This window comes from Salminus brasiliensis, chromosome 1 (assembly GCF_030463535.1).
Source record: "Salminus brasiliensis chromosome 1, fSalBra1.hap2, whole genome shotgun sequence".
Lineage (NCBI taxonomy): Eukaryota > Metazoa > Chordata > Actinopteri > Characiformes > Bryconidae > Salminus > Salminus brasiliensis.
The window spans coordinates 97,508,702-97,525,342 of NC_132878.1; the positions used below are offsets into that span (position 1 = coordinate 97,508,702).

At 38.8% G+C, this 16,641-nt stretch overlaps 1 protein-coding gene across 2 annotated transcripts in view; it reads left to right on the forward strand.

Moving 5' to 3' along the window:
• Positions 1-949: 949 nt before the first annotated feature.
• The window catches only part of fli1rs (Fli-1 proto-oncogene, ETS transcription factor-related sequence), a 35,197-nt gene continuing 19,505 nt past the window's right edge, over positions 950-16,641 (forward strand). The window contains exon 1 of one of the 2 annotated variants that reach the window (XM_072692534.1): positions 950-1,056. In XM_072692534.1, the coding sequence (XP_072548635.1) occupies positions 1,039-1,056 (18 nt within the window). In that variant the 5' untranslated portion in view covers positions 950-1,038. The remainder of the gene's footprint in view (positions 1,057-16,641) is intronic. The other variant, XM_072692533.1, reaches the window with a different exon arrangement.

Genomic DNA, 16,641 nt, shown 5'->3' on the forward strand with positions numbered 1-16,641 from the left:
CTTTTAAAGATGTAAACACTTCTTGACTTAAGTTATATATATATATATATATGTATATACTGTATTTGTATTTTATTTATATAATATAGTATATGTATGTAAATTCATTTATGTATAAGATATATAACATTCAATGATACATTAATATATGTATATATACACTCTTTTTAACAGTGTATAAACTAGAGTGTATACATTGAAATATATTGAAAAAATGATTTTGAATATGTATATATATAGATGTAAACACTTCTTGACTTAAGTTATATTTATATATATGTATATACTGTATTTGTATTTTATTTATATTATATATTATATGTATGTAAATTAATTTATGTATAAGATATATAACATTCAATGATACATTAATATATGTGTATATATATAAATGTATCATAATGCAACTTTAGTAACACAAGTAAAATCAGAAAATGCCACTGAAAATAACGTAATTAGAAAAAACGCAAAAAGCAAAACATAAATTAAATCAAAAGAAACATTTCGAATATTTTGAAACATTTACATTGATAAAGCTCTCAGTGAAGAACCTCCTATTGGAGCTGATCTACAGCATCAGTTTATTAAAAAACGGGGGGAAAAAACGAAAAACGAAAACAACGTAAAAAAACGCTTCGTTCTGAATCCGCGTGAGCTCCTGCTGCAACACTTCACCAATAAGACACTGAGCTCGAGAGTGACTTCACTTCCCAATTTTAGAAAGCAGAGCTCACACACACACACACACACACACAAAAGAAAGCAACCCTTGCCATCCGGTTCTGATGTGTGTGTGTGAGAGAGAGAGAGAGAGAGAGAGAGAGAGAGAGAGAGAGAGAGCCAGCAGTAGATATAGATGGTGTGAAGGCTGTTGAGTCTGCGCGCGCGCTTCACCTTCACCCCCCCCCCCCCCCTTCTCCACCAGGGCTCCACACGCACACGCGCGCGCACACACATACACACACACACTCACACACAAACACACACACCTAAAAACACACCAGCAAAGCGTCTCGATGAGCTCCACACACTCCTGCCATGGACTGTACGATTAAGGTAGGCGTCCGTTCTCTCTGCTCGCGCTCTGAGAGTGACTATGGCTCGCCCACTGTGTGCGTGTGTCTCTCTCTCTCGCTCTCTCTCTCTCTCTCTCTCTGGGTGAGAGAGGCTAGGCGGTGATGCAGCTCCCCACTTCTTTCCTTCTCGTACAAAATTTCCTCTTCCTTCCCGTTCGTGGTTGAATGTCGCCTCTTTAATAACACAAGAAACCGCCACGCGACTTTTACGCGCAGATAAAACACACGCGCGCGCTCTGTCACTCTCTCACACACACACTGAAATGGAGGCCGGTGAGTGTGTTTTCTTTTTTTCCACTTCTTTACCATCTCTCTTTTGCATCCTCGCGAGGCTGTTGGGTCGTTACTGGGGTCGTTTTCGTAGCCATGCGCAAATACGCGCGCTTCAGTTACGCGCCTTGCAAAAACTACGCAGTTTTTAATGCATGCACGCACGCATTTACTCGTTATATGCACACGCACACCTAGACACCCGCGCTTGCTCTTTCATGGCGGGCAGCTAGAGCGCGCGCGCAGGTGCCGTCAGCCTGTCTGAGCGCGGGAACGTCGTGAAGCAAAACTTCTCCGGTGTTGCTAATTATTTGTCTTTGATTTGCTTTGAATCGCTCGCGGAACCTTAACCAAGCCTGCGGATACTGAACAAGAGCCTTCTTTCGTGCGCGCGCTTTATACACTTCTATTAGTGCTGCAAAATGGCTGCAGGCGTTTGCATGTGTGTGTGTGTGAGAGACTGCGTGTGTGTGTGTGTGTGTGTGTGTGTGTGTGTGTGTGTGTGTGTGGTGAGTGAAGAGTGCGATTATTTCGTTTGAATTTTTGCGCATAATCGAAAGAAGGTGTACTGGATGATATGAGCTATGCACGTGCAGATAAAAGATAGTGAACAGCTGGGTGAAATGTTTTGCAAGTGCTGAAAGGCTTTGAAGTTTAGAAAATTAAAGCAAAATTAATTAATGGTCTGTATTATAGCTGTCGAATCAAGGAATCAAGAAATCCGATTAATGTTCCGATTAATCGTCTGGCGTTTGATCAGCTGCGCATAATCGAAAGAAATGTGCTGGGGTAAATGCACGAGCCTGCGCATATGCAGCAACAAAAACAAAACAGCTGTTTATAATATTTTGAAAGTATTCAAGCGTTGAAAGTATTCAAGTGAAAATTAAAACAAAGCAATCAAAATCATTATTTTGAATGTCGAATTAACAAAACAATGTTTCGATTATTTGTTTATTGTGCATAATGGAAAATGTGCTGGATTAAATGCACGATGATAACACAGCCACGACAACACAGAACAGCTGGTTTAAATATTCAGGGAGTGTTTGAGCTGTCATCTTAATAAAAACGAAACAAAAAAGTATATTTGTAAGGTATTTTTTAACGTCGAATAAACGCATGTTCAATTATTCGTTTATGGTTTGCATTTCAATGCATAATCGAAATTGTCCTGGAATAAATGCACAATGCAGATGCAGATAAAAATATATGAATATAAAGTGTTTTATTCTGTTTAATAAAAAAATGTAAAACGAAATTATGTGTTCCTCTATTTGAATGTCGAATATATGCATGTTCGATTATTCTTATATAATTAGACTGAGTAAAGAAAACGAGCGAAATCAGCAGATTAACGAAACCCTGTACTATTTAATCGTTTGAAAGGTATTAAGAACAATTTTAACATTTGTAATAAAGTTACAACGAAACAACTTCGAACATTTTAATATATTAAGATTACCGCCATTACTAATCTAAGTAATCGAAAGCGGAAGGAATAGGCCACTAGGCCTTATTTTAATGTTAGTCATTTTAACACAAACAAACAGCTCATTTTATTATTATTATTAACATTTTTCAAAGTGTTATTTTTAGGGTGAACATGTAAATAAATTCGGAACTAAAAATAGAAATAATCGAATAGAAAAGTTTCAAGCATTTTGATATTATACTATTATACTGCAATCATCAGCTGATATTATAAAATCATATATATATACAGTCTATATTTATATTACATATATAACTATTTATTTTATACATATAAATATAATGCGATTCCAATGACTCGTGAATCGATTTTTCGATTCGTGAATCGAAAAACATAAAAGCAAAACTGCGTTCTGTTGAGTATTGATTAATCAATTTCCCCTGTTTCCAGTCTCCACCAATCCCAAACATAAGTGTGTATAAATTGGGCGAAATATTGGAAACACTTAACCCAACAAACCTCCAATTTATATCCCATGTATTTGTATTAATCTGTCACTTATTTGGAGTTTAGGAGGTGTGTTCATCTGAGCAGGCAGGTGTCAGTAGGCAGCAGGCATGTATCGATACTGCATCGATTATTGATTGGCTGGATTGAATTGAACTCCTTTGGGCTTCGTTCCTGATGCAGTGTGTGTGTGTGTGTGTGTGTGTGTGTGTGTGTGTGTGTGTGTTTTACAGCGCGGCAGAGTGTGTGTACGCTGCGTATGTGAGTGTGTGTGTGTGTGTGTACGTTTGGCCTGCCAGGTGCCCTTATCTCCACTCAACACACTTCCTGTGTCTCAAACCTCAGACTTTCCGCACACACACTTCCGCTGCCTCCATACGAAAAAGGCAACAAAGGAGTGAGCGCTCGAGCTGAGGTCCAAACGCATTGTTCAGCTTTTCAATGCGCAGCCAGAAGAACCGAAGCACAGTGCCTCGTGCCCCTCTGCTCCCTCCACACACACTCTCTCACACACTCGCACACACACACACACACACACACACACACTCTGTCAGTGCGCCGAGCTCTCGCGCACCCTCCTCCTTCTCTCTTGCACGCCGATGTTGCTGATTAAAAAACTTGTGAAAAACCGCAAAGTGTTTTTGCAGCTCGAGGCGCAGCTGCGCGTCTATTTGCAAAATCAGCATGGCCTAACTTCTGCTTTCCCCTCCTTCTGCACGAGGCACGAGGCCTACTGGAAAAGTCGCTAAATTAATGCGCAAATATTGAGCATTATCTCGTGCATTGTTTGCATGCATGTCTGTACTTTACGCAAAATTAGAGCGCGAGGGTTCTCCATCAGAGAACCCAGAACTTTAAAAGCTTCAAAAGCGCGTAATTTTCATTATTAGACCCTTAGATACACATGATTTCAACACGACGATGCCCAGTGGTAAAAAAACAAAAACATTCTCTAGCTCAGTTCTCCAGAATTACTGTAGGTTCCCTAAAGAACCTTTTAATGAAAAGTTCAAGTGTGCAAGTGTGAAGAACCTTTTCACATAAAACAAAGGCTCCATACCAGCTAAAGCTTTCATCTAGAACCATATCTTCAAGCCCATAAATGTTTAGGAAGCTTAACTTTACTGATCAATGATCTTATCTAGAACATCCAACCACAGAACATCACACACACACACTCCTCAGCTGCGGTTTGTTGTTGTTCCTATAAAATATACAAACTAGTCAGGGGGTGAAGATCAGAACATCAGCTCCAGAAGCTCCAGATCAGATTCAATCATCTTAAAATCTAATTAAAATCTAATTCCAGTGTTGGTTAAAGCATTCTCTGGCTGCAGAACAACTGCCACAAAGAACCTTTTAGAGAACAGGGACCATGTTCATAAGTGTGGAGAACCTTTCCACATCAAATTTTAGTTTCCAGAACCTTGCATCCAATCCGAGAGTTGTTTAGATACCTTGCGATGAATGGATCGTCAAGGAATCACTTGTTAACACACTGTGTTAAGGTTCTACACAAACTCAAACCTTTACCTAGCACCAATTCATTCCAGCCAGGAAATATTTAGGAACATGTACACTGTTACCTGGAGAACCTTTCAATTAATATTCCATTCATTGAAGAATTTAGGGACTTTTCTGTACATTAGACAAAGCAAAGAGTGAAGAACCGTTCCACAGTGCTTTGTTCTCGTCCTTTTCTCCTCTAAGCCAAGAACCTTTTAGCAGCATTTTTGGTTCTCTAAATAGTTTGTTAATGCACAAATATTGAGCCTCATCTCATGCTTTCATTTAATTTCATGCAATTTTGCCTTCACTCAGGTTTGGAGAGTGAGGGTTCTCCAGAGCACCCAAAACAACCTGCCTAAAAGCTCATTTGAGCTTATTTTTAGTGATGTAGTTACCTCTATCTCGTATTCTATTACCTAAAAGATCCACCCACAGAGCATCACACTCACTTCTCTATTTCTTCATGATAAAACTGTGGTTTGTTGTTGTTCCGATAAAATATACCGACTAATCCATCGGTAACGACCAGGTGAGAAACATCAACTCCCGAAGCTTTGAATCAGATAAAATCAGATAAAATTAAATTCAAGTGTTGATACATTGCTTTAATTCCCATAAAATTGTCAATGATAACCAGTAAGCATCGCCTGGCTCAGTGGTACTTTTAGTTCCTCATAGAACCTTTCAATGTACATGTTTATAACCGTGTAGAACGTTTTTACATAATGTGATCGGTTCTAGCCCACTTACAGCTTTCTTTCACAGCGGTTTACAACTGTATATCCAAGTCAAGAATTTGTATATTTTGTTCTCTGAGGAGCCTTTCAGCTGGTAGCATTAAGGTTCTATACCAATTAAAACTTTTACCCAGAACCATATACTTATACATTCTAGCCAAGACATGTTAGGAACATTTACACTGTTACCAAGAGAACCTTTCAATGAATGAGTCTTTAAAGGGATAAATTAGTCATGCAAGTGTGAAGAACCTTTTAAAGAACCTCACACATTGTTAAGATTCGATACTTTTATCTAGAACCATACATTCAAGCCAAGAAATGTTTAGGAACCCTAGAGTACCTTTCAATGGACAGACACCATGTTTGTAAGTGTGAAGATCCTTTTGAAGAACCTTACATATTGTTAAGATTCTATACCAATTAAAGCTTTTATGCAGAACCATACTTTCAAGCCAAGAACTGTTTAGGAACCTTTACTTTCGAAAGGATCTTTAAGGAACCACTTTAATAAATTAGACTTGCAAGAGTGTCAGGCGTTTTCATGTAGTATTACGGTTCTAAAAACCACTTGGCAGCATTTGTTTTGTTCTTCAAGAACATTTAACAGACAGTGCTTTAAAGAACCCTTTGCGTTCATGAAACATTTGCGTAAAGTCGCGTGAAGAACCTGTATTTGTTCCCTAAAGTGCAACAGTTATTTTAAGCACTGGTTCTCAAATGAACCCCAGGCACAACACATGGAATGGGACTGGAATGAAACCAAAACCTAGAGCATCAGGCGGTTCCTGAATTTTGTTTATTCTAGAAGCACTGCTTTAAGGAAACATCCTTTGAAAGGTTCTTTAGAAAGAACCTTACACATGCTCTACCCAAATGGTTCATTTTGCACAAATACATATTTTACTCATCAGACACGTATGTTAGCTCACACGTCTTCACCGGCATTACTACAGTACTGTCACAATGACCATCAGTTTCATAGGCCCCAAAATAGAACCCTGTGGGACTCCACAAGGTTACCAGCTAATTCACAATAGTTTCTACATTAGGATTAATACCTGAACACTGAACCTGGGGTTCAAGAGGGCTCAAGACCATCCCTGAATGTTTAGGAAGTCTAACCCTAGATAACTTTTCAATGTGTGGATCTTTTTTAGAACCATGTTTGTAAACATCATGTTGAGGTTCTATAATAATCTCGACCTTGTGTGCAAACCAAGTGTGAAGAGCAGCATTCAGTTTCTATTGTTTCTGGTTTCTTTCCAAACAGAAACTGCAGGCTAGATTTCTTGGTCTTGGTTAAAGTGGGTGGCAGTAAACCATCCCCACCGTAAACACAGAAGAGAGAAGGCTAGATTTTCGAGGCACATTGCTGTTGAGGATTTGATTGCAAATTTAATTTGAACTCCCCATCTCATCCCAAAAGTGCTGGATGGAGCTCCACCACAATCATTCCAGAGAACACAGCTCTTCCACTGCTCCACAGCTCCTCAATGCTGGGGGGCTTTTTACCCCTCTAGCCCACGCCTGGCATTATTAGGCAGCATGGTGCCAATAGGGTCATGATGTCTAGACCTATTCTATTGGCAGTACTTCTCTACAGGGACTAGACAAGCTAGAGTGTGCATGTGCACATCTGCGTCAGCAATGGGTGCAACTTAAAGTAGCTAAATGCATTCAGAGCGGTGTCTGCAAACATTTGGATGTACAGTGTATGTAGCTTATCTAAAGCAACCTTGAGGGTTCCCCTCCACTTCCATCTTTTAACCCTCCTGTTACCTTCAACATCTTTTATCCTTGGGGTCAATTTGACGCCAGCAATTTAAACCCTCAGAAAATTACTATAATTAAAATTGTTACCCGAGTTTAAAATATGATTATATAAATATATCACATATATTTATATATATGTATATGTTATACATGTATACATATATTTTGTAAAAAAAAATATGATGTCACTTGTTTATTTTAATACATTAAACATTGAATGGGGTCAAATTGACCCCAAAAGATAATAGGAGGGTTAAATTACTGTTCAGAAAAACACCCTACTTATCTCAGTAAATCACCAAGATATAAAACCAATTTTCGTTCCCTTTTTGAACCTCTGAATTGGCGGAGTGAGGGTGAAGAATCTAGTAGAACATAAAAGTTCTACTAAAACCCACACACTCTTGACACTATGTGAAGGTTCTTCAAAGCTCGAAAAGGCTTACATCTCTTTAGGAAACCTTCCATAACATTTCTCAAAGAACCTCTAGTAACGCTGTGGTTTTGAGAGTGCTTTTTTGAGAGGGTGAAGGAGCTTCAGAGCTTCACTCATCTTCTCCACACTACGTAGAACAGGAATCAGTGGCTGGAAAAGAAACAACAACCAATAAACGAGGCAAAACTTTACAGTTGACTAAACTTTAGCTACAAAGGGTTCTTTGAGTGATGCCATAAAGAACCATGTGAAAGATGTGTGATTGTGAAGAACCCTTTAAAGGGTTAGAGAATGTAAAGGTCCTCCACCCTCACACATCTCTTTTTCAAACATGGTTTCTCATGAAAGCAAATGTGGTTCTTCTGTGGCATCGCTCCAAAAATCATTTGTAGTTCCCAACACATAAAGTTTGTGGACACCCTTTCTAATGAATGCATTGAGCTACTTTAAGTTGCACCCATTGCCGACACAGATGTGCAAATGCACAATCTAGCTTGTCTAGTTCTTGTAGAGCCGTACTGCCAATACAATAGAACCCTCTGGAGAAGATAAACATCATTAACCTATGCTGCCTAATGCCAGGCGTGGGCTAAAGGGGTATAATAAAGCCCCCCAGCATTGAGGAGCTGTGGAGCAGTGGAGGAACTGTGTTCTCTGGAATGATGGTGGAGGAGCTCCATCCAGTACTTTTTTGGGATGATTTGGGGATGATGAGGTGAGGTGAGGTGGGGTGCTGATCATCATCCAACATCCAACAATCAAATCCACACAGCAATGCTCCTCCTCCAAAATCTAGTAGAAGGTCTTCTTCTCTGGACTACTTTAAAGAAGCATAATTTGAAAGGCTCTGTAGAGAACAAGGTCCTTTAAAGGTTCTTGACACTCAGTTCCCACAACAGGTTTATTAAAGAACATTAAAGGCTTTTCCTGGAACCAACAACTGTTTTCGAGAGCATACATGAAAGTACTCAGGCCTAATTTCAGAAGCAGATGAGTAAGTTAGAAGGAGAAGATCAGTAAAAAATCAGAGGACCATGATCGAACACTGACCCCAGATTCAGTTGATCACACAAGGCACATTGTTGTCCGGCGTTAGCTTCTTTAGTTTACAACAGAAGATGCTAGGCTAACATTGCTAACAAACACTGGCCTTAGACTGTCGCCAATCTCACCTTAAACATAAAGACACTCTTTAGGAACATTCTCGGGGGGTTGTTGACAGTGACAGTCTAAGTGTAATGTTTGTTAGCAATGTTAGCCTAGTGTTTCCTGTTATGAATTAAAGAAGCACACGTCAGATCCCCAACATGTCTCGGCTGGTTGAATCTCCACTCTTAGTAGTAAAGGGGCTTGTGTTGGAGCTTTGAGCAGTGCCATAGAAGAACCACTTTTGGTTCCATGTGGAGAAGTGAAGTGAGTGTGAAGAACCTTTCAAATATCAAATATCCACTTTCTGAGGTTCTTCAGAGCGAGAACCCCCTTTTGATACAGTGAGGAATGTCCCGGTCTGTGGTTTTTAAACCTTTAAAGGCCTCATAACGTGAAAATCTCTAGATCTCATCACGCAAAACATTGTATCTCCTTCTTTAGCAGTTGTTCTTTACACGGAGTCAGACCTGAATGATAAAGGAGTTCTATGTATGTCATGAGTAATGCTACGCTAACGTTATCCACATCATCCACTTTACCTGGTTCTTTGTGGAACTAAAAGGGTTTTTTCCATGGCTTTGCTTCAAGAACCATCTGAAGCCACTGAAGATCAATCATGTATATCATTTTTTTCACCAAACTGCAGCTTTATAATAGTTTTGCAGTTACTAAAAGTGTGGTGAATCTGCAGATGGTTGAGCTAAAGGAGCGCCAACTCAGACTCAGTACCCGAGTATAAACCTCTCCTCTGCATGAATGAGCTCTTCATGGAGCAGGAGGTGCATGAAACCTTTCTCAGAGTTCAACCTCAGCTTGGTTGTGCAGAAAGTGTGCAGGCCGTGTTTGCTGCAGCAGTTGTGTTTGGTTTCGCAGCAACAGCAACTGATATGAAACTCATCGAACAGGAAGTCGGTTGTGGCTAGAGCTGTGTTTAATGTGTAAGTTCATCACACTGAGAGAGAGAGATCTTCAGAGCGTGATAGAATGAACAAGTGTGTGTGTGATTGGTGTGTAGATTCACACATGCATGTCTACGTATGTGGTCTGCAACGTGCAGAATTAACAGAAGACCTCCTGGTCATGTGGTTGCACAAGTGAAGATGAATGGGGCCCAATGGGTTCTCCAGCAAATGGCGATTTTCACAGCCCGTCCTTCACGTGAACGCTAATGCTGAAATCTTGAAGCGGTTGTATTGAGCTCTACTTAAACTCACCGCCAAAGACTTTCTCATCCTGTTACTCATTCTTCCCCTCAACTGCTGCAGAATCGACCGCATTTGCTGATAATCCAGAAGCCGCAGGCTCAGGTACGTTAGAGGGAGGGGTGCAGAGCAGAGGCTGAAGCTTCGGTAACCTTTCGTACTAGTTTTTCTGGCGCTCCTCCTGGGGCCGGCCTGCTTTCACTTCTCCACTGGCCTGCTTTTGTACCACTGGGTGTGCAAGCAAAGCCTGAGAGAACGAGCTGGAGCTTCTCAGGAGCTTTCTGGAGTCAGGCCAGGCTTCGGTACAGCCTTGCAGGCAAGTCGGTTGCAGGGCTGAGGTGAGAGGCACCTGGGACACCAGTGTAATCACAGAGTTTCCTGAATTACAGGAACTGAGTCCCGGGTGCTTCTGCACTTTCTGAGGTTCTTCAGAGCGAAGAACCTCAGAAGAACCCCCTTTTGATACAGCGAGGAATGTCCCGGTCTGTGGTTTTTAAACCTTTAAAGGCCTCATAATCTCCTTCTTTAGCAGTTGTTCTTTACACGGAGTCAGACCTGAATGATGACTTAGTATAAAGTATTTATTTACATTTTAGTTGCAATGTTGGAGATATTTCGTAGAGTTCTATGTATGTCATGAGTAACGCTACGCTAACGTTGTACAGTGTTAACGAGCTTGCTCCGAATTGCTTGTTTTTGTGATGTCACATTAGGCCTGCTCAGCCTACCGCAGCTTGTTCTCGCCCACTCATGTCAAGTGTTTCAGACTGGACTGCTTTTTGAATGCGATTATGTTGTAGCCATATCAGAACAGAGCTCATTTACATATGCCACTCTTAAAGGCACAGTAACAAAAAAACAGCTTGTTTACTTTTATCAAAAGAGGCTGAAAATTTATGTAAACATGAATTAGGACTGTTTTAGTGCTAGAAAAATAAACAAGATTTATTACAAACTGCACATCTGCACAAAGAACCACTTAGAAAACTTTTTAAAACTATTTTTAAGAGGACATTTTTGAGATTAATTTGTGATACATTTATTTAAACATTTTAAACTTTAATAACCAGGAAAGTTGTAGTGAAGTTACGTTGCTGTGGAAGTACAAGATCTGATTCACTGGAAAATAGTGAAAATCATCACTGTGTTTGTTGAAAAATATTTTAAAATTTAAAAAAATATAACTGACAGGATGCATGTTTTATTGTTTTGCATAAAAATACCTTTTTTAAACAACAGTGATGTTTTCCAATGCCTTTCCTTTTGATCTGATTACAACAATAACAATAACAACAACAACAACAACAATAACAATAACAACAACAACAATAACAATAATAATAATAATAACATGGGTTGTACTGAGAATGTGTTGTTTTTTATAATAATTATTAATTATTTTAAAAACAATTTTATGTAGTTCATGAAGGATTTCACCAGCAAAATGTGGTTCCATACAGTACCTAAAGTACTTTGCCTTGCCACTACAGTGGAACCTTTTTGATTCTATCTAGAACCATTTTTTAAATAGTTTCTCTATTATACAGAGGAAACGTTTAACCACTTAAATGGTTCTAACCAGTGGCCTTTAGGTTCTATAAAGACCTGTATCTAGCATACAGTGGAACCTTTTGAATACCCAAATGGTTCTTTGGGTTGTCATGGTTCTACATGCTTTTACTGAAGAACCGATGAAGACCCGGGTGTTTAAGGGTGTGGAGAACACCCAAAACGCACTGCCTGAATCAGTGATGTCTGAACTGGCTCTAATTGATTGTAGGTAGAGCACAATGCTGCGTGGTTGTTCATCAAGGTTGTCCCCTCCCTGGACGCTGACCTCCGACCCCTGAAGCTTGGGACAAATTTGTTTTTCAGCTCAGAATGACCCACATCTCTCCCCCTGCTCTGTTTCCTATCCCCTGGCCTGAGCCAAAAGGTTTCGCTGCACATGGGGGATCGATTTCCTGTGGGCCACCAAAAAAGCTGAGCCGTGACGCATATGAGCTCCAAAGACAATACCCAGCCCCTCCAAACAAGCACACACACACACACACACACACTCACCGCACTAACACAAACACTTACACACAAACACTTACATACATTTGAATATATAAAGCAACCCAGAAATCTCACACTGGCATACAAACACCGTCCTCAAAGAGGAAGCGACCATTCGGACTGTTTTAACTCTTACCTCCCAAACGTCCGTTTGATGAGACCCTGGAGTTCCAGCTGATTTGAGGGTTTCCACCAAGAACATGCAGCACTGCCTATAACCGAATTACAGAGCATCACTGCAATCAGGCTTAAATATAAGAATTAATATCTATCAATCTATTTACGGCACCAGCCGCAAACGTCCACAGCGGCCTCAAGAAGCGCTCAGCACAGCGAAAGGTTATTCTAGGTGCAGCCACAAAGTCCACTAGACCAAGATGTCATCACAGCAGCCCTATTTTGCTTTCTATGTGGTTCTTTTGTGACTCTGCAGCAGAAGTTTCAAGTGGTAAAAATGGCAAATATGTCAACAGTTTTCCAATGCCTTTTCTTTTGATCTGATAATAATAATAATGATAATAATAATAATAATAATAATAATAATAATAATAATAATAACAACATAGGCTGTACTGAGAATGTGTTGTTTTTTTAAAATAATAATTATTCATATAAATTTTATGTATTTCATGAAGGATTTCACCAGCAAAATGGGTTCCATACAGTTCTTGACTTGCTACTACAGTGGAACCCTTTTGATTCTATCTAGAACCATAAATTAGTTTCTTTTTTTTCTATACAGAGGAAGCTTACTCACCAAATAAGCTTCAAGTAGTAAAAATGGCAAATACACTCTTAAAAGTGTCAACAGTTTTCCAATGCCTTTTCTTTTGATCTGATTATAATAATAATAAAAATGATAATGATAATCATAATAATAGCATGGGTTGTACTGAGAATTAATTTTTTTAAATAATAATTATTCATTATTTTTAAAACTATTTTATGTAGTTCATGAAGGATTCCACCAGCAAAATGGGTTCCATACAGTTCTTGACTTGCTACTACAGTGGAACCCATTTTGCTGGTTCTATCTAGAACCATAAATTAGTTTCTTTATTATACAGAGGAAGCTTACTCACCAAATACACTTCAAGTAGTAAAAATGGCAAATACACTCTTAAAAGTGTCAACAGTTTTCCAATGCCTTTTCGTTTGATCTGATTATAATGATACTAATTATAACAATAATGATAATAATAATAATAACATGGGTTGTACTGAGAATGTAATTTCGTAATTAATATTTATTCATTATTTTTTTTATTATTTTTAAATTTTATGTAGTTCATGACGGATTCCACCAGCAAAATGAGTTCCATACAGTACCTAAAGTTCTTTGACTTGCTACTACAGTGGAACCCTTTTGATTCTATATAGAACCATAAAATAGTTTCTCTATTACACAGAGGAACCTTTTAACCAACCACTTAAAAACCAAATAAGTTTCAAGTGGTAAAAATGGCAAATACACTCTTAAAAGTGTCAACAGTTCCTTACACGTTTCCAGAGAACTACTTTTGCCAAGCATTCTGTAACACTGTGCACAGATGAATAGTGAACAGCACTAGTCATCTGTACGCATCTGTACATCTATACGTTCTCTTACCATGTTTTCTCCAGCTGACTCAGGAGTCAAGTAAGTTTGGCTTACAGTCAGTTAGAAGCCATCTGGCATTTTTCTACCATTGAAAGTGTGAAAGCATGCAAGTCTTTGCCAGGTCATTTATTCCGGAATAGACTGGAAACTGGAGCCTCCTCCCCACATTGTTCCTCGTCTCATTATGAGGACCTTTCTTCATACTTGACTCAGAGCAGCATTGTCTCAGCAGCAGCCATGAAGACTGCATTCAGGTGCCCAGAAGGATGAATCATGGTTCTGACGTTCTCCGAAATCTGCTCTGAATTCAGACACGTAAATCCCAAAGAGAACCGACCGTCCCAATGATATACGACCTACGCCAAAGTCCGATACTTTTCCAAAATAGAAACTTCCAGGCCAAATGAACAAACGTGAATGTGGAGAACATTCTAGAACAATATGGTAGAACATTGTAGAACAGTGTGAATGTGCACAATCTAGAACAGAGTGAATAAAGAAGAACATTTTAAAACTGAATGTGGACAAACAATCTAGAACAGAGTTAATAAGGGAGGACATTTTAAAACTGAATGTAGTAGAACATTCTAGAACAGTGTAAATGTGGACAATCTAGAACAGAGTGAATAAGGGAGAACGTTTTAAAACTGAATGTAGTAGAACATTCTAGAACAGTGTAAATGTGGACAATCTAGAACAGAGTGAATAAGGGAGAACGTTTTAAAACTGAATGTAGTAGAATATTCTAGAACAGTGTAAATGTGGACAATCTAGAACAGAGTGAATAAGGGAGAACGTTTTAAAACTGAATGTAGTAGAACATTCTAGAACAGTGTAAATGTGGACAAACAATCTAGAACAGAGTTAATAAGGGAAGACATTTTAAAACTGAATGTAGTAGAACATTCTAGAACAGTGTAAATGTGGACAATCTAGAACAGAGTGAATAAGGGAGAATGTTTTAAAACTGATTGTGGACAAACAATCTAGAACAGAGTGAATAAGGGAGAACATTTTAAAACTGAATGTAGTAGAATATTCTAGAACAGTGTAAATGTGGACAATCTAGAACAGAGTAAATAAGGGAGAACGTTTTAAAACTGAATGTAGTAGAACATTGTAGAACAGTGTGAATGTGGACAAACAATCTAGAACAGAGTGAATAAGGGAGGACATTTTAAAACTGAATGTAGTAGAACATTGTAGAACAGTGTGAATGTGGACAATCTAGAACAGAGTAAATAAAGGAGAACGTTTTAAAACTGAATGTAGTAGAACATTCTAGAACAGTGTAAATGTGGACAAACAATCTAGAACAGAGTGAATAAGGGAGGACATTTTAAAACTGAATGTAGTAGAACATTCTAGAACAGTGTAAATGTGGACAATCTAGAACAGAGTGAATAAGGGAGAATGTTTTAAAATGGAATGTAGTAGAACAATCTAGACCAGTGTAAATGTGGACAATCTAGAACAGAGTGAATAAGGGAGGACATTTTAAAACTGAATGTAGTAGAACATTCTAGAACAGTGTAAATGTGGACAATCTAGAACAGAGTAAATAAGGGAGAACGTTTTAAAATTGAATGCTAGAGTAATGCTAGGAGAACTCACAGTGTTCTTTGGGTAATAACAGCGTTATTGTGTTTTTAAGGGCTTAGAACATTTTGAAATAATGTAAAGGTGCTAAAGTAACTGAAATATTGTTCTAAGAACTTTTCTTTTGTGTGGAGGTTCTCTAAAGTTTGAACTCCAGGATTTTTACTCAAATATGAATCTTAAGATGGACTCATCAGGTACTAATGAGGTTCTCTACTTTTTTGGTATATTCTAAGCATAAGGTTATTTCGACTCATAATGATAGTAGAACCCTTTTGTGGCTAAATAGAACCGGGCTCGATGGCTCAAACAGCTCAAATTGGTATTTGAGTTGTCGAGGTTCTACTAAAGAAACCTTAACAAACCCTTTATTTAGAGGTTACTACACTATATGTCCAAATGTTTGTGGACACCCCTTTTAATGAAATAAACAAAATGACCCTATTGGCACCATGCTGCCTAATGCCAGGCGTGGGCTAGAGGGGTATAAAGCCCCCCAGCATTGAGGAGCTCTGGAGCAGTGGAGGAACTGTGTTCTCTGGAATGATGGATGGTGGAGCTCCATCCAGTACTTTTGGGATGAGTTGAAGAGTTGGTTGGGGATGATGAGGTGGGGTGGTGAACATCCAACATCCAGATCTCTCTAACACTCATGCAATCAAATCCTCACAGCAATGCTCCTCCAAAATCTAGTAGAAAATCTTCTCTTTTGGACAGTAGAGACAGTGACTCCAACAGAGGCAGGTGAAACTCTTTATAATTCCCTTGATTTCAGAAGAAACACTGAATGAGCAGGTGTCCCAATACTTTTGTCCATATAGTGTTTATACTTTTATATTTACAATTCTTTTTTTAAATAAGCTAGAACTGCTGTAACATGCTGTTTATGGTAACTTGACTTAAATAAGCAAAGATGAGACCATAAAACCTAATTATAAAATAATTAAAATAAAATAAAATAAAATACTGTATATAAAATGAAAAATCAGAGAGTTTAGTCGACCTGTTTGAAAAAATAAAAACTGGAACTAGAAGGGTATTTCTTGCCACAGTATGGTTTTGAGGCGAGCACAGTGGTGCTACACTTGGTATCAGTATTAAAGTCTGAATCTGGGTATCAACACAGTCGTGGAGCCAACATTCACGTTCTTCTGTTCTAAGGGTGAGGAACTGAAAATGTAGGCCCACACACAGACCCTTAAGGTTGAAGAGGTCTTAAAAAGGTTCTGCGCAATGGTTCTCTAACTAAAGCTTCCTTTTAGGTTTGTTAGGGAAGTGTTTCTA